At 45.9% G+C, this 25,087-nt stretch overlaps 1 protein-coding gene across 21 annotated transcripts in view; it reads right to left on the bottom strand.

Annotated features, from left to right (window-relative positions):
• Window positions 1-20,392, bottom strand: part of LOC127485578 (uncharacterized) — a 90,707-nt gene extending 70,315 nt beyond the window's left edge. For 14 of the 21 annotated variants that reach the window (XR_011386135.1, XR_011386134.1, XR_011386133.1 and 11 more), the window contains exons 1-2: window positions 19,988-20,343; window positions 19,677-19,790 (exon numbers count right to left, since the gene is read on the bottom strand). Coding sequence is in view for 10 of the 21 variants with exons in the window: in XM_070067846.1 (XP_069923947.1) it covers window positions 19,677-19,790; window positions 19,988-20,328 (455 nt within the window). In the remaining 11 variants the exon portion in view is untranslated. Of the gene's footprint in view, window positions 1-924; window positions 7,279-19,676; window positions 19,791-19,987 lie in introns of those variants that run through there. The other 7 variants (XR_011386137.1, XR_011386136.1, XR_011386129.1 and 4 more) reach the window with 7 other exon arrangements.
• Between the last annotated feature and the right edge of the window lie 4,695 nt (window positions 20,393-25,087).

Genomic DNA, 25,087 nt, shown 5'->3' with positions numbered 1-25,087 from the left:
ATCATTTTCTGAAATCTTTGCGTAGCTACATTTGACAACTGAAATGTCATACTTTGAGGACACAGGCATCAGCCTCTCAAATCTAAGTTGTACAAACAAAAGGACAGCCCCAACTGTTTCAGTTTCATTAGGACAAGAAAGGCATCCACATTCACCTTGGAATCATATATTTGGCCAAATGTTCAGTGGAGTCACACTTTTCTTCTTTTATTAAATTTTAAAACCTTAACTGATTCCTTTCTTCCACTTTTTAACCTTTTTTATGGAAGAAATCTTGACAATTATTAGAATGATAGAATACAGCAGTAAAGTACTTGGCACATTACTGAGTTAGTAACTACAGGATGAAAATGTAAGGAACTCATTCCTTACAGGCATGCACTAAGGGGACAAAGAAGAGGGGAACCATCCTTGCAGCGGTTAGCCAAACAGTTAAGAGGCTAGGAAGAGGCCTATGTAGGTCCAATAAGACAATGCCTGGGTTTAATTCTGGGTTTCATCCTGGGATTCCAGCTTCCTACAAACATGGTTCCAGTGAGACAGCTGATGCTGACTCCAGTAGTTATCTCACATCTGCCCACTTGGGAGACCTGAACTGTGCTTCAAAGCCTTGGTTCTCAGATTCAGCCTGGTCATGTTCCAGGAGTTGCAGGAATACAGGGATTGATCCATCTATGGGATCTGTTCTTGTTTGAACTGGTACATGCCTGTTTTCTTCTTTCTCTTTTGAACAGTTTTTAAGACAGAAAAACAACCATTCCCTTCTCTGTTTTAACATCAACTAATGCTTATTTTTAAAAAATCACACACACACACACACACACACACAGAGAGAGAGAGAGAGAGAGAGAGAGATAAATAAATAAACATAGAGAGAGAGAGAGAGAGAGAGAGAGATAAATAAATAAACATAAGAGACCATACCTGCTGGTGGCCGTGGTCCCTCAGGAGCCCGTGAGGCTGTCTGCTCACTGATGGGAGGGGCGGTGTATTGCTGGAGATGCCACCATACACGGCTATGGGGGCACTGAGAAGGTGGACATGGCTGGGAGCCCACTGTTGACCTCAGCTCCATGCAGCTAGTAGTGCTTATGCTCCTAGTACATAATACCAAATGCACTGTGGCCTCAAAACCTACAACCACTGCCCATCCAGAGGGGTAGGTGGATGAGCTCCCACCCAGCAAGGGCCTGAAACCATCCTGGTCTGAGGGGCTCTAGAGCTCCAAGGAAGGGTGCAGGCTGGCCAGGTAGACAGCTGAGGAGCAGGTGCTACAGGGAGTCTTGGAAGATGGGTAGGCACAGGCATCCCTGCCTTAGTTGCCACCTAAGCTGGGATGGGGTGGGGGGTACAATGAGGAAGGAAGAACAAGTAGAATCTTCTGGACATTCTTGGGCTGTGAGCCCAGTGGCCACCTGAGGCTCTCCCCAAGGGTTCGAGGTTACGAGGAAAGTGAGTCCAACGTGGTGGGCCAGAAGGAATGGGAGGATATACAGAGAGGACAGAGTGGGAGGCAAGTATGTAGGCCCTCAAGTAGGTTGAAGCTAACATAGAGTAGGAGGGATGGTGGTGCAATGGTGGAAACTGGGTGGATGAGGGTCTCGTAGATGACTAGAAGTGTAAGGCTGCAACGGAGAAAACAGAAGGAGAATGAAGGCATACACAGATTACAACATTTTTAATGACAGATTAGAGTACGTGATGCAGTTGGGAACCAAATCCTGGTTTGAAATCCAAATTCCATACATGACCAAGCACCAGTTTCGATTCAATTTCCTGCTAATGCACACACATGGAGGCAGTAGATGTTGACTCAATCATCTGGTTCCCTTCCTCCAACGTGGGAGGCTTGGACTGAGTTCCCGGCTCCTAGCTTTGGCCTGGCCCAGTCCCAGCAGTTGCAGGCAGTCGAGCAGTGAAGCAGCAGAGGAAAGGAACTCTGTTGGGATTGCTTTACCGAGCAGGTCTGACCGAAGTGATCTTCCCAAAAGATCTCCAATGTTTTAGAAATGGGCCTGATATGACCTGGCACTATGGCACGGTCAGTTAAGCCGCAGCCCACAATGCCAGCATCCCATGTGAGCACAGGTTCGAGTCCCAATGCTCCACTTCATTCCATCTCCCAGCTAATCTGCCAGTGAAAGCAGTTGATGAGGCCTAAGTGTTTGGGTCCATGCACCACTTTGGGAGACCCGGATGCAGTTCCAGGCTTCTGCCTTTGGCCTGGCCTAACGCTTTCCATTGTGGACATTTGGGGAGTGAAATAGCAGATGGAAGATCTCCCTGTCAACTCTGCCTTTCAACTAAACAAATCTTTAATAAGATGGACCTACAAGACCTTGTTCCGCGGGACCAAAAGTTTCATGAGAAGCCAGTTTCAGTATTTCCCGATACCGATCAGCAAGTAAGTGGTATGTATGTTGAGGAAGTACTTAGTTCTATTTAATCACCTCCTTTCTGAGGATTTCATTAACAAAGACTTATACTATATCCTTCTAATAATACAAATAAAGAGAAGTTTTGTGCCAGCAGCACAAAATCAGTACTTACACATCCTTGAGCCTCCAGCATTAGATGTTGCCAAATCAGTACTTACACATCCTTGAGCCTCCAGCATTCACTTACGTGAATTTGACTGCTATTGAATTAATTTCTTCGACTGCTTCTAATTTGGGTGGAGTACAGTCTTACTATGAAGCAGCACAGACTATAATTATGTAAAACATAAAGTTATAAAGACTGTGTAGCAGTTGAATAGTTAATTTACAAGAGTGGAAAGGCAGTGAAATAGAGTAAACGACTGAAAACCAAAGCAGCTTTTACAAAAACATCTAACGTGTGTTGTCAAGTTTGAATCCTCACATGCTATCTATTCCTACAAACACGTTAACTATTCTGTTTTTAAAAACAAAGTATGAAACATCTGATATACCCAGAGTCCATTCTTTATCTCAACTTCCAAACAAATTCTCGGCTTTCCCAAATCTGTGTCACTTCCATGGGCCTTTTACTCACAACTGGGATTGTTGTCACTTCCCAGAGTTCATGACTGACATGAATAAGAAGCCCCATGACACGAAATTTGGGAAGTAAGAAACTGTCCTTTACAACTGTTTCCATAATGAAAGCAAAGTTTGGTTGCCCCACTGAAGGATCTTAAAGAGACCATCACTCTTTTCAGGCTCCTGATTCCATGCACGTCTCCATGAATGGACAACGACACTATAATACTTGGAATGACTCCTGCATCACAAATTGTCTCGAAATTTGAGTTACTAGGTTTTATAAAATACTCATTCTAAATGCTGCGTATCCTCATGAGTAATTTTCCCATCAGCAACACTGAAATGACTGTGAACGTTACTTTCAAAGCCTACACTAAGACCTTGCAGTCACATTTTTCTACCACTTCTTGTGGTAAGTTCCCACATGTGAATCTCTAGAGACAACTGTATCTGAGTACTCTGGTTGTGTTGTGTTCTATCAAAAGACTGTAATGCTCTTCATTCCACATTGGAAATACTATTCACAAGGCACCCATGGTGACCTGTGTGTACACAATTATCATTTAGATTCCTACCACTCCTCATGAATCTGGCCACAACAATGACTCTGGTCTGCTCATCCTCCTTGATGGTAACTCTCTTTAAAGGCAAAAAAATGTGGGTCAACACGGATACTGGGTGGAACGTATGGGGAGATGGGAGTAAGAACATTCACTGAGAAAGACTGAAAACAACTACAGCATTTAAAAGAACGAGGCGGGAGGAACAGAAATCACATCCTTGGTCTGAAAAACATTCACGACCAGGTGCAGAAAAGTCGATCTTCATCTCCTATAATATTCCCAGCACACCTTAAACATTTTGGAAGTCTACCTTCTTCAGAACTGGAAAACAACAACATCTATCTCCTTTCCATTGTTAAGAATGACTTGCACTTGAATGCTCTTATGAGTTTTTAAAACCTTTCATGGTTCCCTCATAATATGCCAAGAAGAAGGTGGAATACTGATGGTTATGTGAACAGACGATCTACAAGGTAGTACTAGAAAATGAAAACAGTCCTTTGATTTTTATTTCTGTGAGCCTCTTCTGACACTCCATCATTACAGAAGAATGTAGAGATAACAAGAAAAAAGATAAAAACACAATAACGCTCAACAATCAGAATGCCTTGCTGTCTAAGATCAAGTGAAATGAAGAGAAGGCAGATCTATTAACTACCTGACATAACCTTAGGACAAACAGAACTGATGCTTCAGCATAAGATTAGGAAATGGTCCCAAAAGCAATCTCCAAATTCTTCACTTTCACTTATCCAGAAGCCAATCAACGGACCCTGCCTGGCTTCATAAGAACAATAGGTACAGGTTCTAACTTTGAAAGCCTTTACATGGTTTGGCTTCCAAGAAACCAGCATTGATTCAGAAAACTCATTCAACGTTGCATCAGATGGCTAACAGGATGAATCTGGAGTGGTAGCAGAATTCATTGCAAAGAAGTAGAATTTTCTTCAGGCTCACTGAGGAGTACACTTCTAGCATTAAAGAACAGAGATCTAAATATCAGTAAGGACTGATCTGTAATAAATTTATCTAATAGTAAACTTCAAGAAAGTCAGGGATGGGATGATTTTGTAGCATTTTTGCACCATAATGCATGCACCCAAGGCCAAAGACAAGAAGGATCATCTCCCTACATTCCTAAAACTTAAGACCAACCAATCACTGGTTCATTCCACTTTTAGAGTTATTTAGTGGTCAAAGTGACAAGAAAAACAATATTCCAAATTAGTTTGATTATGTTAGCTTCCATGTTCCTTTTACAAAGAGTCTCAAAATGTTCCACCAAAACATGCCTAATGGCAGAATAATCTAACGATGCAATTTGAATGGGCTTATTCATTATTATGGGTGAGAAACTGAACCTGAAATGGCCAAGATGTGTCAAAGAGAACTGGTGTATGGTGAAGTCAGGGCTTGCCCAAGGCAACCTAACCAGACACACCGTTTCACTCTTAATTACCGTTCAACACTATTTGCTCCATATTTTCCATGGCATTCTGTTCAGAAGGTCACTTTGTCAATAACATCATGAGTTTAACATCCTGTGAGTAGATGAATCCTTTCCTTCCTGGAACATGCATAAATGATCTTAAGGCTTCTAAGGCAGCAAGACAGCTGCCACCTGGGCCTCTCCTAACACTGGCTCTATGGGGATCCAGCTATGGTGTAAGAAATCACTCCTACTGCCCATGTTGTGAGGAAGCAGAAGTGAGCCAAGTGGAGACACCACCTGGAGGAAGAAATGGTTACTTTCTGCCAGCTTTCAACAGCCTCATGATGAAGGAACCATCAGCCCAGCCACCACCAGACTATACACACAAGAACTCCAAGTAAGAACCACCCAGCCATCCCCCAAATACTGGGAAATTAATAAGTACCATTTAAACCACAACGTCTGGGATGACTTGTTACACGAGATTAGAAAATTGGAACAAATTTCTTTCTGCACCTAGGACTGCACTGTTTTTCAATATAGAACCATCTAACTAACTGTGTTTAACGCGAGGCTTGGGGCTAATTCTGTGTTTCAATAAAGCTGACAGATGTTTATGAGCACACACTATGTGCTAGGCACTTCTAACACCCTGTTGAACAAAACAAAATGTTCTGCCTTCTCAGAGAGCTTATGTTCCAACAAAGATTAAAACAATTAAAAGTACAAGAGTATTTGCTGAAGTTTGTGGAAAATGACATTTACATATTTACTTTGGTGCAATTTTTTTCACATATTGAAATATATTGCATGCTTCTGGTTTCATTCCTGAGCAATTCACCTTTTCGTTAATCAGTTTTGGACTAGGACTTGAGCTTAAATTGAGTCTTTTTCTTAACATGATTCTCTTGGGAGTTGATGTACGGCTGTTGGTGATGACATTTTGATTCAAACTTATATCTTGACTCTCCTGGTTGTTGCCAATCAGGTCATCACTTGGGGCCACTTGCAGGTGCAATTTATTTTTTAAATCCATGCATGTGAACTTCAGAAAGCTCATGGAAAAGCCCCTCATGAAAAACCCTTGCCAACAGACAACATGGAAGGGTTACTCCGTAACACATGGGCATACCTGTTGTCTGCTAATTCTACTTTCTTGCAGGATATAAATTATGGACCTGAGAAACAATCTTCTGATCCCTTGGCTCAATCTTCCTTTTGCACCTTGCATTCTTGAGATCTATTTCCATATTGCTTTCCAAACACCAATTTATCAGCATTTGCTGAGACATTACTAGTGCAAATGTTGTGTGAAAAGGAGATTAATGATCAGTAATACAAAGTAGATTCTGTCTGATACTGGATAAATCTGAGTGGATCTGGAGGTGTGGTTCAGAGGGTTAAGCTGCATTTGGGACACCAGCTTCCCATATGGGACTTAAGGTTTTGAATCCTGGCTCTTTGGCTTCTGATTCAGCTCCCTGCTAATGCACCTGGGAGGGCAGAAGACAACCCCAGTGCTTGGACTCCTGCCATCCATGTGGGAGATCTGGATTGGGTTCTTGGCTCCTAGCTTTGGCCTGGCCATTGTGGTCATCCAGCGAGTCAATCAGTGGATTAAAAACCTTGCTCTATTATTCATACACACACACAAACACACACACACACACACACACACACACACACACGTAATTCAAGAAACCATTCCCGGGGCCCGCGCTGTTTCAAAACTGGTAAAGCCGCCGCCTGCAGTGCTGGCATCCCCCACGGGTGCTGGTTTGAGTCCAGGCTGTCCCACTTCCAATCAAGCTCTATGCTATGACCTGGAAAAGCAGTATAAGATGGCTAAAATCCTCGGGGCCCTGCATCCACACGGGAGACCAGAAGAAACCCTGGATCCCAGCTTTGGACCGGCACAGCTCTGGCCACTGCAGCCCTTTGGGGAATGAACCAGCGTTCTCAATCTCTCTGCCTCTCTGTAATCCTCCCTTTCAAATGAATAAATCTTTTTTTTTTTTTAATTTTGTGACAGGCAGAGTGGACAGAGAGAGAGAGAGAGACAGAGAGAAAGGTCTTCCTTTGCCGTTGGTTCACCCTCCAATGGCTGCCGCGGCCGGCGCGCTGCGGCCAGCGCATCGCGCTGATCCGATGGCAGGAGCCAGGTACTTATCCTGGTCTCCCATGGGGTGTAGGGCCCAAGTACTTTGGGCCATCCTCCACTGCACTCCATGGCCACAGCAGAGAGCTGGCCTGGAAGAGGGGCAACCAGGACGGAATCCGGCGCCCTGACCGGGACTAGAACCCAGTGTGCCAGCGCCACAAGGCGGAGGATTAGCCTAGTGAGCCGCGGCGCTGGCCAAAATGAAGAAAATTTTAACAACAAGGAAGCCATTCTTCAGGCATGTCCCCCAATATAGCTTCAGTCAATGAGTGACAAAAAGTTACAAACACTTATGCAAACACAGAGGCAGGACACATAAAGCTTCGTAAGCAAAAAATGAAACCAAGTACATTAGAAAGTTTATTGTACTTGTAAGAAAAATGCAGATCAAGTAGAAGTCAATATAAAAGCTTTATATTACATATTTATTATATAGACTTTGACCAATGGGCAGAGATCTCTGTGCCATCTAAAGATGTGACTATTTTTCAAAACCTTTTAGTTTTCACAATTAAATTTCATTTTATCAGAGATAAAAAGAATATGATAATTGGGAAAAGCCATGAAATTAGATTTAACGAAAGTAGATCTGGGCTTAAATAGGAGACAAATTAAAACCTAAATTACATTTAGGCTTGGGTAACAAAATGACAACTCTGTGTGAGAATCTATGCACTGTGAACAAACTAGCAAAGCTTAAAAATTTACATGCGGGCATGTATAAAACTAGTCCAGATCCAATTAAATGGGACATTTGGAGGGCTAAAATATTAACTAAAGTCATACACACTCTATTTAAAACCCATGTGAAACTTAAATCAATAATCCTAGAGCTTTAAAAAGGGAAATTGCGTGCATGAACACTCGGTAGCCTTTGTCAATTCAGTGTCTCATGATAACAGATTCAGGTACTTGTGTATTCAGCCTTAAACACAAATGCTTTTGATTATCCAAGGGCCAAGAGACAGCAGGAACAGAAATGAGCAGAAAACCTCAGGAGAAGGCAGAAGGTCACAGAGAACCCTACTCCTTTCAACTTATCTCACTCTACATTCCTACTTCCCTAGCCATCCCAAACCAGAATGCATCTCTTCACAATCAACAGGTAGATACTTCCATGAACCCGGAAACTGTCTGCAAACCTGCTCCTCACTTGGGCTAGCACTGAGGCACAGCAGATGAACCGCCGCCTGTGAGGCCAGCATCCCATACGGGCACTGGTTCGAGTCCCAGCTGTTCCACTGCTGATCCAGCCTCCAGCTAATGTGCCCAGCAAGGCAGCAGATGTCTCTATAGTCGAGCTCTCCCACCAACACGGAAGACCTCAATGGAATTCCAGGCTCAAGGTTTTTGCTCTGGCGAGCCCTAGCAATGGCAATCATTTAGGGAGCGAACCAGTGGATGGAAGAACCCCAGGCCCCCGTCACTCTGTCACTATCTGTACTGTGCCTTTATGTCTTTTAAATAAATAAAACCAAAAAACCATTTTTCAAAACCCAACCATTAAGTGCAAAAAAGTTTTTTCATCACTTTGCATCCTATCCAAAACACCCCAGAGAAACATATTTTTACTAGTATTAGTCTGCTTTTTGACTATCAGCACTGCCCCCCCCCAGCACACACACCAAACTGTCGCTCCCCCTCTTCGTGGAGGAACGACACAGAACCCTGCCTAGGCTTCATATCCGAGTCACGGCACCATTATGTCGCTCCCCGTCTTCGTGGGGGAGCGGCACACCGCCGGCCGGTTCTCTCGGGGGCTGCACAGGTGTTCCCTCAGATGTTCCCCTTAGATGTTCCTGGTGCATGCCGTCTCTCTCCTCTTTTATAGTCCTCCTCCGCCAATCCCAACTCGGCTGCCCACACGCCAAGTACGCTGCTCTCCTCCAATCAGGAGCAGGATCAGCTCCTGGAGGTCATCACTCAAGTTGGCAAGAGGCAGCTGCGTAGAAGCTGTTTTCTCCTCTCCCAGCGCCATATTGTGGGAGAGCAGATGCATAGAATAAGTCTTAATTCCAGTAACTCAGTCCAGTCCGGGTTGCTCCCCACACCAAACAGACTGCAGAACAGGCCAGAACCTTGCAGAAGCTGCCAAGCGTCAGGTTGTTTCTGACATATTGTCATACAAACACTGAAGTAAAGACTAAACAGAGCAGTGCCTCCTCACACGGGCACCAAATGCAGGGGAAAGGGTGCAGATCCACAGCAGTCACAATACAAACTCACAGCCAGATCAAACTTAGTCAAAGAAAAGAAACTCCCAGAGTTGGACCAACTGCCAGCGAGCACACAGACTGAACACGTGGCAGAAGGCCCAGACCCCAGCAGGAAGGGCCTTTTTAAATCTTAGGTGGGCTAATGGTGGGTGTGGGTGGTAGCAGGTGGAGACGAGCATCTCTATGCAGGTTCTTCAAGTTTGGCCTCCTGGCTTCCAAACCTGGGGAGAATGCAGGCGGTGGGGGGTGGAGGGGAGAACAATAGGATGTGAGATGAAACTGGTCTCTTGAAAGAAGGCATGAGTAACCAGGAGTTTTTTAAAATGGCTGAGACATCTGTCCTTGTTCCATCAATCCTGATTTTGAGTATAGATAAGGAAGCGGGGCGCTGGTTTCTTTCTGGCTACTTCCTGCTGATACGGGGTGTAGACGTGGGGCAGGGTATCTATACGCTGGATCAGATTGATTGGAGAAGGAGAGAGCAAGCAGCCTTGTATTGCTCCTGCGTGACGGCTCGAGATACAGCAGTCACAGCCTCCTGTAAGGGCTTCTGAAACATGTACATGTTGTACATGGTAGGAATAGCAGCTAACGATTACGAGGATAAAAAGACAAATCAGAAACATTGCCCATGGTGGGAACGATGCCAAAATGAGGACAATGGGGGATATAGGAAAGAAAGAGTCCTGTCCAGTTAATGCGAAGACAGGTTTATGCCTGACCACTCCATGTGTAGGGTGTCTAACAAGCAGATTAGAAACACAAGGTGTAAGCCACAGGACACAGTCATTGTTACAGGATCTAAGAAAGGAGGGAGTTTTCCTACTGAGATGCAAATGGAAACTGACAGAAGGGGTTCAGTAATAAGCAGGTGTGTTTTAAGGCATGGCCAAGGAATCTGTGAGGTCCAGACCTGCCTGTCTCTTCACATGTAGCCCCGGATGAGACATAGCAAGGGAGATGGGAACCCCCTTGGGGAAGACACCCCGTTGACTTCCATTACCTTGTTGGCCGGGGAGGAGGGCTGGACTGAATAGGAAGTTAGTATTGAAGAGGTGGCATCTGCCTTGATTGGTGCTGACCCGAGGCTGTCCTCCTGATGGTGGTGGTTACTTTGGGAGCTGGGCAGAGGGAAACGCTTTTTAGCCTGGGGCCAACAGGGTCTGCGGTTCTGACCCAGGAGTCCTTCAACCCCGAGGGCAGTTCCGTTTTCCAGTGGCCTGGCTCTTGTCACAGCCGACAGGGCTCTTCATGACAGCTACTTGCCCAATGCCCTGACCCCTCATTTCCTAAACAGGTGCCATTCAAGGGTGGACTGGCCTGGCTGGGTCTCCTTGATGGCAGATCATGGTGTAAAGTGGCCATTAACTGGCCTGCCACCTAACTTTACATTGCTCTTGCTGCCTCACTCGCTCCTCTTTCTCCTGGTCTCTGTTAAAGTAGAACCCAGAAGCAGCCTTTAGGAATGGCAGCCAAGGGGGCGCTCAATCCCGTCGCTAATCTTTGGTGGCCTGAGCTAGCAATCTACGGTCACAGGCATATTACGACAATATTCTTCCTGTGAGGTAAGATGATGCCAATGAGGAGAGCTATGTTCTTCTATGTAAGATCAAAACCTTGAGACCACCCTATCGAAACTGTCTAATATAAGGTCTGAAGATCAAACTGTACACCCTGATGGGGAGTCCTGCAGAATAGAATCAGTTCCCCATCTTGAAGAGACTAGAGAAATGAGGGAACAAGTCAGATTTCCAGACTGCTTACTGTCAATAACTTAAAATCCCGTGAAAACTTAGCAAACATTTCAGCTGTCAAATAACTTATGAAAACATTTACCGAAAGGTCCAATGCCTTCAACCAATGTTAAGAGTACATATAGTTGGAAATACTTCTCAAATGTCTAACACAAGTGTAACCCAATTGAAACAGAGAGCTGTTAATAAATTTTCCCGTGTGGACATACAATACATGCACACATATGACACAGTACAGGAGAGTGACAGAACAGTTTGTTACTAGCAGAGAGATTTTTGTCTGCCACTAGACAAGGGAGGGGAAAAGATGGAAGGCGACTAGGCATGGAGCATTCTTTGGAACACAGTTGCTCAGGACTCACCCCTGCTCCTCAGTTTTTTTGTTTTTTGTTTTGTTTTGTTTTGTTTTGTTTTGATAGCTCTGCGAAACATATTATTAGAGATGGCTGGAAAAGAGGTTCTGTCTTTGTGCAAGAGAGAATTTAGATGTGAGAGCAGCAGTGTGAGATGCAGCTCCATTACATTAAGTTTCAGGATTTTCGGGTTCATAGGAGGAGGGAAGCAATGGGTAGAGAAGACTATTTTAATTAGGACAGAAAGGGGGGGGACCGTAAAGAGAGCAGGGGCTTAGCTTGTGGGACAGAGGGTGGCATGTGGGAGTGTGGGTGGTGGTGCTGAAGTCAGGCTGCATTGCATCTGAGCAGCAGGCAGAGTCCTTTCTTAAGCTCTTGTTGGGGGAGGTGCTGAGCACCACATGGACCCTGAGAAGGTGGGCACACGTGAGAAAGGCTCCTAGTTGAAGTTTACAGTGCATTGTCTTTGGAGCTTGGCATGTCTCAGGTGCAGAGCTTTCCAGAGCCAATACACATTCTGCTAGCCTTTACACTATCTTTCTACATCCAGGGGGAGGGACTGGCAGAGGAGACTGGAGAGGAGAGATCAGAAAGAGAGGAAAGAGCCAGTTTTGGCTGCCAGTGACAGGAGTGGGGAAGAGCCAGACAGGGGGAAGGGTAAGGAGAGGGTCATGGTCCAGAGGCTGCAGCATCCCTGAGAGAACAGTGGAAGGGAAAGTCGAGGGTTCTAGGGGAGATTCCAAGTGTTTCTCTGGTTTTTGGTCTTGGAATTAGAAAAGCTGACCTCAGGGGGGCTTAATGAAGGGGAATCAGGTGGGTTGGCCAGACAGGAATCACCAGATGGACGCTTGGGAGGACCCTGGGGTGGGCAGGGAGGAGGGTCACACTCCCGGGCCAGGATCTCAGAGAGGAGGATATGAGGGAGGGACGGAGAGCTTACAGAGAGTTTGATCTCCCTCAGGAAGAGCAGGATAAAGAGAATTCTGGGGAGAAGAGGCTGGAAGGGTGCTAACTTTCCTTGTTGCCAGTGGAGAGGGAAAAGGAGGCACCAGAGAAAGAGGGGGAATGGAGTGAGCAAAGGGTTGTGTTCCTGAAAGGCCAGCTTCTCAGGTGTGGGAGAAAGGAGGGGTGGGCAGGCTGACGATTTAAGGGGTGGCTCCAGGCCTTCTTCCTCCATGAGAAATTAGAGTGAGCAACGTTGACCCCAATGGAGGAAAAGGGCTTGGAATAGGAGCTTCTGACCATTTGCCTTTTCTCTGTGTGAAGTTATTAAAATCTTGGAGAATTTTGAGACAAAAAAAAAAAAAAAAAAACCACAACACCAAATTCGTGCTGAGGTGGAATAATCGCTTTGGCTTTGTCTCCCCCTTCAGGCCCAGCTTGTGCAAGTCTGCAGAGGCAGGCCAGAGGGGAGCTGAAATTTGGAACCCATGGATTAAGCAAACTACGGTCTGAGGGAAGAGGTTCTTCTAGCAGGGTTTCCCTGGGAAAAAAATCACCTCAACCGAGCACCTAAGTCCTGAGTCCTCTAACAGGAGGCAGCGATAGAAACCAACTAAACACCCAAGCCCTCCGAGGGGGGGATGAACTGGTCACGAGCATCGCCCCAGCATGCCTGAGGAGAGAGTGACCTCTCTTACCCATCTGATGGGCTGAGAAATAGGTCCGATGTGGGCATGCAGCGATGAGATCAGGCAAAGGCTCTGGCTGTGAATTCGCTCCAAATGAGAAGTGCAAGAGGGAGTGAGAAAATGTTCTGGAGAGGCGTCTCTCAGGGCCTTCCAGGTCAGAAGGGAAAAAGGAGATTGTAGGAAAGAGAAGGTTAGGGGTGGGTGGAGACACTAAAAAGGGGAAGGATTTGTCCAGATGAAGGGTGGGGGGGTCACAGCTCTCACCCAGAGAATACGAGATCAGCAGATTGGGACAAGATGCTGGCCCTTCCCTCTATTTCTCACACGGGGCACCAAATATAAGCAAAAGGGTGCAGATCAGAGAAAAGACAGAATACGAACTCACAGCCAGACAAAGCTTATCCAAAGAAAACAAATCCGCAGAGATGGGTGACCAACAGCTAGCACACAAGCACAAGCGCGCGCACACACACACACACACACACACATAACACACACACACACACACACAATACACAGCAGAGTGCCCAGACCCCAATAGGCTGGACCTTTTTATATCTTAGGTGCACTAGGGGTGGGGGGGGCAGTAAACAGAGGTAACCTTCTCCATACAAGTTTTTTCAAGTTTTGGCCCCCTGGCTTCCAAACATGGGGAATAATGCAGGGGGTGGGGTGGAGAACACCACATTGAGAGACTCAATTGGTCCCTTGAGAGAAGGTAAGGGTCACAGAAACCTAAAGTGGCTGAGGCGCCTGTCCTTGTTCCATCACTACGTACCTATGTCAAATATACACACACTGAATGTCTTGCTAACAGCAGGTAGAACCGTCTCTGCTGTCAAGCGTTAGTTCTACTGCTGGGCATTAGATGGCTGGGCCCCAGGGTGTTAACTCGACTACTTAATGTATATGCAAATCACACTACTTGTGGGTCTAGGGAGATGATGGTGAGGGAAACTAAGGTAGGAATTCAAGCCAGGTATACCACATATGTGGAAGTGATCCAACCTCACCCAGCATATGGGAGTGGAACCAGATCTTGCAAAATAGGCATTCCAATATTCCAAGATTGGGTGTCAGTGTCCCAAATAATGACAAATGACTGCTCCTTGACACTGCACATCCAGTTGAGTAAGAGTATATCTAATAATTTATGGCATTAATGACCAAGCATTTAACTAACTGCTTTAAAAGTATTATATATACAGGATGTCAGTCAAATCTGTAACACTCCCAAGAAAACATATACAAAAACGCAGGAGTGTGCCCAGTGTCGTCCAAGTAGAGGTACTCAAACTTAAACCTAACTAAAAGATTACATCACATATTAGTTAAGGGTAAAGGTAAGTATTACTATTCCCTGAACACTAAAAGTACTCCTGGTCAGTCCTCTCAGACTGACACTGTCAACATCAACCTTCTGCTGAATCCACTATGTAAATACTAAATACAAGTGTATAAAACAAGTTTTATAAAGTGATCTGGAAAGGTTTTATACAACCCTAGTACTTCATGGCATAAAAATTTCCTCCTGGGGAAAAGTAGCAATTGACTCAATGACCGGATTTGATGTAATTTGATTTTTCCTCCATTCCCTGTATTGTCCAAGTCTTCTATAATGAATGTGCACTTACAAAGAATAAAATTAAAACGAGCTGCACCCTATAACTCAAGGTCCCATCAATCCCGACCTTGCTTTGCATAAATAGAGTAGAGCAGAAATGAGGCACATGAAACTTTTTTTTATAGAACCACAAGGGAGTGGCTGATCTAGATAGTATACTCCAGCACTGTACTGGCCCAGCAGGTGGCCACTACCAATCCTGGGTGACATGCTGGACACACTACACGTGACTAGTCCAAGCTGAAATGGGCTGTAAATGCAAAATATACATTGGATTTTAAACACTTTGGTCCAAAAACACTAAAGAAATCTCTTAACAGTTTTCAGCATATCAATTAAATGTTGAAATGATAGTACTTTGGGTATATTAGGCTAAAAAAACACTGAGGTTGATTTCACATCATTGTCAAATGAGGCTACCAGAAATGAACTCACAGTTTACACTAATTCGTATATTCAAACGAAGCCAGCAGCATGGCCGTCACCTGGGATCTTGTTCAAAGGCAGAGTTTTGGGCCCCAGCCCTGGAGTGCTAAGCAGAATATGCATGTTAACAAGACCCTCAGTTGATCAACATACACACTGAATACTGAGATGCACAGTTAAAGAAAACTTGTATTTTCCCTAAGCGTGACAATCTCACTTTTCTTCAATTTACCCAATCATTAAAATGCTACAAGGCTTTTGTGACAATTCTAGACAACAAGAACCTAAGGTGCATAAAAAATGCAAAAGCGTATTTCACTACCTGTTTTGGTGGTTTCTATTCCACAGAAGATAACAAATTGAAAAATAACAATCCAGTTCTACTATGAACGCTTGTTTTTAAAAATGCAAATTTGCGCAAAAACAACTGATGCATCATGGACTTTCAAACCAACCTATTAATGCACCAAGAACATATCATAGTGTCTGTGCAAAACTGCCAGTGTCAATAGAAAAAAAGACTGAAAATCAATTAAAATACCATAGAGTGTCTATGGAGCCACAAGATGTTAGGAAAATCTAAAGGTGTCCACTTAATAATTTCACCAAAATAAGGAACTTAAAGAATACTAAAAAAATACAAGAAACATTTCAATTTAAAATGTAGGACGAATAGAAAAAAACAGCGTATGACAAAAGTAGTGTAAACTTAGTGCACAAGAATACTGTGCTGATACAAACAATGAACTCATTTAGAGGAAGACACTGTTCTGGTCTCCAAAGTCCTTTCCTGTATGCCACTGCACCTTTTGATTCTACAGAGATGCATTACTCAAAACTAAAGCAAGCAGTTGCTCACGTCCCCATGCTTCTGACTGATTATAATTTAATAAAATTCTGACTGATTATAATTTAATAAAAGGAAATGCGCCCACAGGAAACTGAAAAAGAATTGATTCTCTCTGCTCCACACTCCCACTTAGTTATCCGCCACCCAAGAAAATTTATACAGAGAATCCATACTTATTCACAAGACTATACCAAAAACATCGTTTTGTGTGATTCACCTGCAAAAATGTGAATTTCTGAAGAGCTACTAGTGGAAGTGGGGTACTTAGGCCCTCAAAGATTTGATGAATAAACGATAACGAGCCTGTGAGTTCACACATTGAAAGGAAAGCTTTATCTGATTAAATTCAGTGTAGGAAGTGCTGGTTTCCTTTTTTTAAATGAAATAAAAAATACAGCTAGTTTGAAGAATAGCTTGACGGTAAATCAGATTTTTTTAAATTTTTCAAATGCTGTTTGTATATCCTCTGTGTTTCTCCCCCATTTTTCACTGTCAAGAAGTAAGGTATAGACAAAGGGATCTGTAAGTTACATATAGGCCTTAATACTAAAGGTATACAAATACTAACACACTTTGAAAAAATAACCTCATTTCCAAGAAAATACAGAACAGATCCAACATGGCTGAATAGGGTATAGCAACAATAATATGTTGCACGTTGCGGCCATCTGGGGAGTGAACCAGGGAAAGGAAGACCTTTCTCGCTGTCTCTCCCTCTCACTGTCTGTAACTCTACCTCTCAAATAAGTAAAATCTTGAAAGAAAATTCATGTGGAATCACAAAAGGCCACAAACAGTTGGAGTGATCTGGAACAAGAAAACCCAACCTGGATGAATCATAATGCTCGATTTCAAAGTATTCTACAAAGTTACAGTAATTAACACAGCTTAGTAATGGCATAAAATCCAACACGTAGCTCAATGGGACAGACGAGAGAGCCCAGAATTTAATCTGCATACAGATAGCCAGCTGACTTCTGACAAAAGTGCTCAGACCACACAGTGGCGTTAAGGATAATATTTTCAAAATGGCGCTGGCAAAACTGAATGCATATACGTAGAAGAACCAAAGTAGATCCATATCTCTCTTCACATACAAAAATCAACTGAAGATACATCAAGGACCCAATTTAAGACCTGACATTATGGACATTATGAGGCTGCTAGAAGAAAACGTGGGGAAACACTCAAAGACGATGGTGTGGGAACAACTTCTTGGATGGGAACCCCCGAAGCACAGGCAGCAAAAGCAAAACTAAGGAAACAGGACTATATCAAACTCAGAAACAAAGCACATGACAATTAGAGTGGAGAGACGTACAGCAGAACGGAAAAAATAGTTGCAGGGGATTAATATCCCAAATACACATGCAACTTAAAAAAGTCAACAACAACAAAATCAATCCAGTTCGGAAATGGAAAAGGACTTCAAGAGACAATTCTCAGAAAGAAGAAATACAAATACAAATGGCAAACAACCATATGAAAAAATGCTCAACATCTCCAGGCTTCAGGGAAACTCACATCAAAACCACAATGAGGTATCTCCTTACCCCTATTAGAATGGCTGAAATCCAAACAACAGAGGAACAAGTGCTGGCATGGATGTGGGGAAAGGGGAACACTTAGACGCTGCTGGGAGGAATCTCAGGGAATCGAACAGAAAGAAATGTTTGTGTGTATCAGTACTGATGCGAATACAGTTTGTAAAACTTTGTTTTATGCCTTTGTGAAACCGATGGTTAAAAATGTTATCCTACCACAGTTTCAATGATCTACAGCTACTTAAAGATTTACCACAGAGGGATGAAACGCTCATTTCTCCGTTCAATTACTGTTTACACTCGGTGTCTATAGTCTCACTAAACTGGTATAATTTTGTTTTTTACTCGCTAAACTTATCTAGTGAAGTATTAAGCCTTTTTACTGTAATGTAATTTGAAAATTGGCTCAAAATCTAAACCAAAGACAGAAAGAAAAAGAAGAAGGAAACACAGTGGAAAGGAGAAAGGGGGAGGGAGGAAGGCAATATCATGGTGTTCTTACAGCTGTGTCTACAAAACACACTGAGTCTGCTAAACACTAATTAAAAGAAAAAAAGTAAAGACATACAAAGAAAACCGACGCACATCCATTTGTTCCCCACATCACCGCTTACCCATTTGCCAAACAAACTGCAAAAACGCAGTACAGAACTAAGAAAATAAGGTACATTCAATAAGTAAGAATTATTGAAATGTATTAACTATAAACAGGATATGGTAAAAAAAAAGCTACATCACGAAGCTCCACAGAGTACCAAAGTATTTACATAAAATGTGTGTACACATGAAAAAGGTAAAGAGTATATGCAGAGAAATAAATATATGAAGGAAATGAAATTAAAACACATTGTAAGTTCTTAATTTCCTTTTTTAAACTGTTGCTAAACTGTCATGGTTTTTCGAATTCAGAGGGACAAGGATTTGAAATCTTGGTTACCAAGCCAATTAAGGTCACCTGCATCCCAACCCTGAAGAACCCGGGTTCAGTATCCACCTCCAGCTCCTGACTCTAGCTTCCTGTTAAGGTGGATGGGGAAGGCAATTGTGATGGCTCAAGAAATCGGGGAGCTGTTTCTGGCTCCTGCGTCTACCTTCCTGTAATGTGGACCTGGAGGGCAGTGGATAGGACTCAGGCATTTGGGTACCCGTCACCCTTGCTGGGAACACGGAATGAGTTCTCCAGTCCTCAACTCAGCCAGGCTCAGGCCCAGTAGTTGTGGGAATTGGGAAGTCAACCAGCAGATGAGAATCCTCTTTATGGCTGTTTCTTGCCGTGTGTGTGTGTGTGTGCGCGCGTGTGTGCGTGTGTGCATGTACATGCATGGGTATGAATATCTGCCTCTGAAATAAATCTTAAGAATACATAGAAACCACCCACTTTGGAAGAATTTTAACTTTAGTTGGTTAAGAGGCAAAGAGATGGAGCTCTCCCATTTACTCCCCCACTCCTTAAATGCCTGCAGCAGCTAGGACTGGGTCAGGCTAAAGTTAAGAGCCAGGAACTCAGTCTCCCATGGGGCTGACAAGTACCCAGACACTTGCCATCACCTGCTATCTCCCCAGGACACACCTCAGCAGGAAAGCTGGAATTGGAAACGATCCAGAGTTCCAATCCAGACGCTGGAACACAGGCCACAGACACCCCAAGCAGAAACTGAACTCCCACATCAAACGTGCGCCCCCAAGCATCTGACAAATGACGCCCACAGGCTGTGAGCCTAAAGCCAGGGCAAGGGGCACTCTCCAAGCTAGAGAAAACCCCCTCGCAACTGCCTGCCTAGCTTCCTTCCCCTTCATTTAGTAGATTACGACTGCTGTGACGTGTCCGGACCCAACCTGTTAATCCGTACTGCCCACCTGATGCCCATGCCACGGCCAACTCAAGCCGCCACCGCGCCCTCTCTCTCTTCTGCTGCCCAACGCAGAGCCACAGCCGCCTGCTTCACTGCCGCCCCAGCGTCACTGAGGCCCCGCCGCCTTCGCCGCGGCTGCCCATCACGTCAGCACCGCCGCCCCTACCTGCTGCTTCCTTCCCGGCCGCCCGACGCTGCTGACCCCGGACTCTGCACCAGAGCCGCCCCGCGGTATCTTTCCGCTCCGCCCCGCCCGCCACCGACCTGCGCCATCCAGAGCACCACGTCCCACGGGACGCCCACACGACAGCAGCCGCTTCCTGGCTTCCTGGTTCACTGCCGCTGCAGCCGTTGCCAGCGAACACTGAGGCTTCCGGCCTAGGAAGTCCCAGGCTTCAGTTAGGCCGAGGCACAGCCGCACTTCCCCGCCCAGGACGTCCGACCCGGAGCCGCCACCGCCGCCTCTATCCCCGCCACGCCTCACCGCCGCCTCTATCCCCGCCACCCCTCACCGCCGCTGCCGCCGCCTCCTTCGCCGCACTTCCCAGGGCTACACTCACACCGTCCCCACCTACCTCTGCTTCCTCGCAGACCTCCGACTTCTCAGACCGCCGCCGCCACTTCCTTCCTCACCGCTGCCGCCGATGAACTTAGCTGCCACGCCCACGACGTCGAACGCGACCCCGACGCTACGCACGCTGGCGCCGACGCTGACGCCGACGCTACGCACGCTGACGCCGACGCCGACGCTGACGCCGACGCCGTACAGGACGCTTTGACGCTGACGCTCACTGACACTGCATCTGTGACAGCGTCTGCGTTGTAACGTCGTGTATGGCGTCGGTGTCGGCGTCGGCGCCAGCGTGCGTAGCGTCGGGGTCGCGTTCGACGTCGTGGGCGTGGCAGCTAAGTTCATCGGCGGCAGCGGTGAGGAAGGAAGTGGCGGCGGCGGTCTGAGAAGTCGGAGGTCTGCGAGGAAGCAGAGGTAGGTGGGGACGGTGTGAGTGTAGCCCTGGGAAGTGCGGCGAAGGAGGCGGCGGTGCGGGGTGGCAGGGATAGAGGCGGCAGTGGCTGCTCCGTGCGGGGCATCTTGGGTTGGGAAGTGCGGCTGTGCCTCGGCCTCACTGAAGCCTGGAACTTCCTAGGCCGGAAGCCTCAGTGTTCGCTGGAAGCGGTGAACCAGGAGGCCAGGAAGCAGTGGCTGTCGTGTGGGCGTCCCGTGGGACATGGTACTCTGGATGGCGCAGGTCGGTGGCGGGCGGCGGCGGCGGCGCGGAAAGACTGCCGCCTCTATCCCTGCCACCCCGCACCGCCGCCTCCTTCGCCGCACTTCCCAGGGCTACACTCACACTGTCCCCACCTACCTCTGCTTCCTCGCAGACCTCCGACATCTCAGACCGCCGCCGCCACTTCCTTCCTCACCGCTGCCGCCGATGAACTTAGCTGCCACGCCCACGACGTCGAACGCGACCCCGACGCTACGCACGCTGGCGCCGACGCCGACACCGACGCCATACACGACGTTACAACGCAGACGCTGTCACAGATGCAGTGTCAGTGAGCGTCAGCGTCAAAGCGTCCTGTACAGCGTCGGCGTCAGCGTCGGCGTCGGCGTCAGCGTGCGTAGCGTCGGCGTCAGCGTCGGCGCCAGCGTGCGTAGCGTCGGGGTCGCGTTCGACGTCGTGGGCGTGGCAGCTAAGTTCATCAGCGGCAGCGGTGAGGAAGGAAGTGGCGGCGGCGGTCTGAGAAGTCGGAGGTCTGCGAGGAAGCAGAGGTAGGTGGGGACGGTGTGAGTGTAGCCCTGGGAAGTGCGGCGAAGGAGGCGGCGGCAGCGGCGGTGAGGGGTGGCGGGGATAGAGGCGGCGGTGAGGCGTGGCGGGGATAGAGGCGGCGGTGGCGGCTCCGGGTCGGACGTCCTGGGCGGGGAAGTGCGGCTGTGCCTCGGCCTAACTGAAGCCTGGGACTTCCTAGGCCGGAAGCCTCAGTGTTCGCTGGCAACGGCTGCAGCGGCAGTGAACCAGGAAGCCAGGAAGCGGCTGCTGTCGTGTGGGCGTCCCGTGGGACGTGGTGCTCTGGATGGCGCAGGTCGGTGGCAGGCGGGGCGGAGCGGAAAGATACCGCGGGGCGGCTCTGGTGCAGAGTCCGGGGTCAGCAGCGTCGGGCGGCCGGGAAGGAAGCAGCAGGTAGGGGCGGCGGTGCTGACGTGATGGGCAGCCGCGGCGAAGGCGGCGGGGCCTCAGTGACGCTGGGGCGGCAGTGAAGCAGGCGGCTGTGGCTCTGCGTTGGGCAGCAGAAGAGAGAGAGGGCGCGGTGGCGGCTTGAGTTGGCCGTGGCGTGGGCATCAGGTGGGCAGTACGGATTAACAGGTTGGGTCCGGACACGTCACAGCAGTCGTAATCTACTAAATGAAGGGGAAGGAAGCTAGGCAGGCAGTTGCGAGGGGGTTTTCTCTAGCTTGGAGAGTGCCCCTTGCCCTGGCTTTAGGCTCACAGCCTGTGGGCGTCATTTGTCAGATGCTTGGGGGCGCACGTTTGATGTGGGAGTTCAGTTTCTGCTTGGGGTGTCTGTGGCCTGTGTTCCAGCGTCTGGATTGGAACTCTGGATCGTTTCCAATTCCAGCTTTCCTGCTGAGGTGTGTCCTGGGGAGATAGCAGGTGATGGCAAGTGTCTGGGTACTTGTCAGCCCCATGGGAGACTGAGTTCCTGGCTCTTAACTTTAGCCTGACCCAGTCCTAGCTGCTGCAGGCATTTAAGGAGTGGGGGAGTAAATGGGAGAGCTCCATCTCTTTGCCTCTTAACCAACTAAAGTTAAAATTCTTCCAAAGTGGGTGGTTTCTATGTATTCTTAAGATTTATTTCAGAGGCAGATATTCATACCCATGCATGTACATGCACACACGCACACACGCGCGCACACACACACACACACGGCAAGAAACAGCCATAAAGAGGATTCTCATCTGCTGGTTGACTTCCCAATTCCCACAACTACTGGGCCTGAGCCTGGCTGAGTTGAGGACTGGAGAACTCATTCCGTGTTCCCAGCAAGGGTGACGGGTACCCAAATGCCTGAGTCCTATCCACTGCCCTCCAGGTCCACATTACAGGAAGGTAGACGCAGGAGCCAGAAACAGCTCCCCGATTTCTTGAGCCATCACAATTGCCTTCCCCATCCACCTTAACAGGAAGCTAGAGTCAGGAGCCGGAGGTGGATACTGAACCCGGGTTCTTCAGGGTTGGGATGCAGGTGACCTTAATTGGCTTGGTAACCAAGATTTCAAATCCTTGTCCCTCTGAATTCGAAAAACCATGACAGTTTAGCAACAGTTTAAAAAAGGAAATTAAGAACTTACAATGTGTTTTAATTTCATTTCCTTCATATATTTATTTCTCTGCATATACTCTTTACCTTTTTCATGTGTACACACATTTTATGTAAATACTTTGGTACTCTGTGGAGCTTCGTGATGTAGCTTTTTTTTTTACCATATCCTGTTTATAGTTAATACATTTCAATAATTCTTACTTATTGAATGTACCTTATTTTCTTAGTTCTGTACTGCGTTTTTGCAGTTTGTTTGGCAAATGGGTAAGCGGTGATGTGGGGAACAAATGGATGTGCGTCGGTTTTCTTTGTATGTCTTTACTTTTTTTCTTTTAATTAGTGTTTAGCAGACTCAGTGTGTTTTGTAGGCACAGCTGTAAGAACACCATGATATTGCCTTCCTCCCTCCCCCTTTCTCCTTTCCACTGTGTTTCCTTCTTCTTTTTCTTTCTGTCTTTGGTTTAGATTTTGAGCCAATTTTCAAATTACATTACAGTAAAAAGGCTTAATACTTCACTAGATAAGTTTAGCGAGTAAAAAACAAAATTATACCAGTTTAGTGAGACTATAGACACCGAGTGTAAACAGTAATTGAACGGAGAAATGAGCGTTTCATCCCTCTGTGGTAAATCTTTAAGTAGCTGTAGATCATTGAAACTGTGGTAGGATAACATTTTTAACCATCGGTTTCACAAAGGCATAAAACAAAGTTTTACAAACTGTATTCGCATCAGTACTGATACACACAAACATTTCTTTCTGTTCGATTCCCTGAGATTCCTCCCAGCAGCGTCTAAGTGTTCCCCTTTCCCCACATCCATGCCAGCACTTGTTCCTCTGTTGTTTGGATTTCAGCCATTCTAATAGGGGTAAGGAGATACCTCATTGTGGTTTTGATGTGAGTTTCCCTGAAGCCTGGAGATGTTGAGCATTTTTTCATATGGTTGTTTGCCATTTGTATTTGTATTTCTTCTTTCTGAGAATTGTCTCTTGAAGTCCTTTTCCATTTCCGAACTGGATTGATTTTGTTGTTGTTGACTTTTTTAAGTTGCATGTGTATTTGGGATATTAATCCCCTGCAACTATTTTTTCCGTTCTGCTGTACGTCTCTCCACTCTAATTGTCATGTGCTTTGTTTCTGAGTTTGATATAGTCCTGTTTCCTTAGTTTTGCTTTTGCTGCCTGTGCTTCGGGGGTTCCCATCCAAGAAGTTGTTCCCACACCATCGTCTTTGAGTGTTTCCCCACGTTTTCTTCTAGCAGCCTCATAATGTCCATAATGTCAGGTCTTAAATTGGGTCCTTGATGTATCTTCAGTTGATTTTTGTATGTGAAGAGAGATATGGATCTACTTTGGTTCTTCTACGTATATGCATTCAGTTTTGCCAGCGCCATTTTGAAAATATTATCCTTAACGCCACTGTGTGGTCTGAGCACTTTTGTCAGAAGTCAGCTGGCTATCTGTATGCAGATTAAATTCTGGGCTCTCTCGTCTGTCCCATTGAGCTACGTGTTGGATTTTATGCCATTACTAAGCTGTGTTAATTACTGTAACTTTGTAGAATACTTTGAAATCGAGCATTATGATTCATCCAGGTTGGGTTTTCTTGTTCCAGATCACTCCAACTGTTTGTGGCCTTTTGTGATTCCACATGAATTTTCTTTCAAGATTTTACTTATTTGAGAGGTAGAGTTACAGACAGTGAGAGGGAGAGACAGAGAGAAAGGTCTTCCTTTCCCTGGTTCACTCCCCAGATGGCCGCAACGTGCAACATATTATTGTTGCTATACCCTATTCAGCCATGTTGGATCTGTTCTGTATTTTCTTGGAAATGAGGTTATTTTTTCAAAGTGTGTTAGTATTTGTATACCTTTAGTATTAAGGCCTATATGTAACTTACAGATCCCTTTGTCTATACCTTACTTCTTGACAGTGAAAAATGGGGGAGAAACACAGAGGATATACAAACAGCATTTGAAAAATTTAAAAAAATCTGATTTACCGTCAAGCTATTCTTCAAACTAGCTGTATTTTTTATTTCATTTAAAAAAAGGAAACCAGCACTTCCTACACTGAATTTAATCAGATAAAGCTTTCCTTTCATTGTGTGAACTCACAGGCTCGTTATCGTTTATTCATCAAATCTTTGAGGGCCTAAGTACCCCACTTCCACTAGTAGCTCTTCAGAAATTCACATTTTTGCAGGTGAATCACACAAAACGATGTTTTTGGTATAGTCTTGTGAATAAGTATGGATTCTCTGTATAAATTTTCTTGGGTGGCGGATAACTAAGTGGGAGTGTGGAGCAGAGAGAATCAATTCTTTTTCAGTTTCCTGTGGGCGCATTTC

The sequence above is a fragment of the Oryctolagus cuniculus genome, unplaced genomic scaffold (assembly GCF_964237555.1).
Source record: "Oryctolagus cuniculus unplaced genomic scaffold, mOryCun1.1 SCAFFOLD_92, whole genome shotgun sequence".
NCBI lineage: Eukaryota > Metazoa > Chordata > Mammalia > Lagomorpha > Leporidae > Oryctolagus > Oryctolagus cuniculus.
The sequence above is the reverse complement of the archived record's forward strand: the minus strand, read 5'-3'. Positions and strand labels throughout refer to the sequence as shown.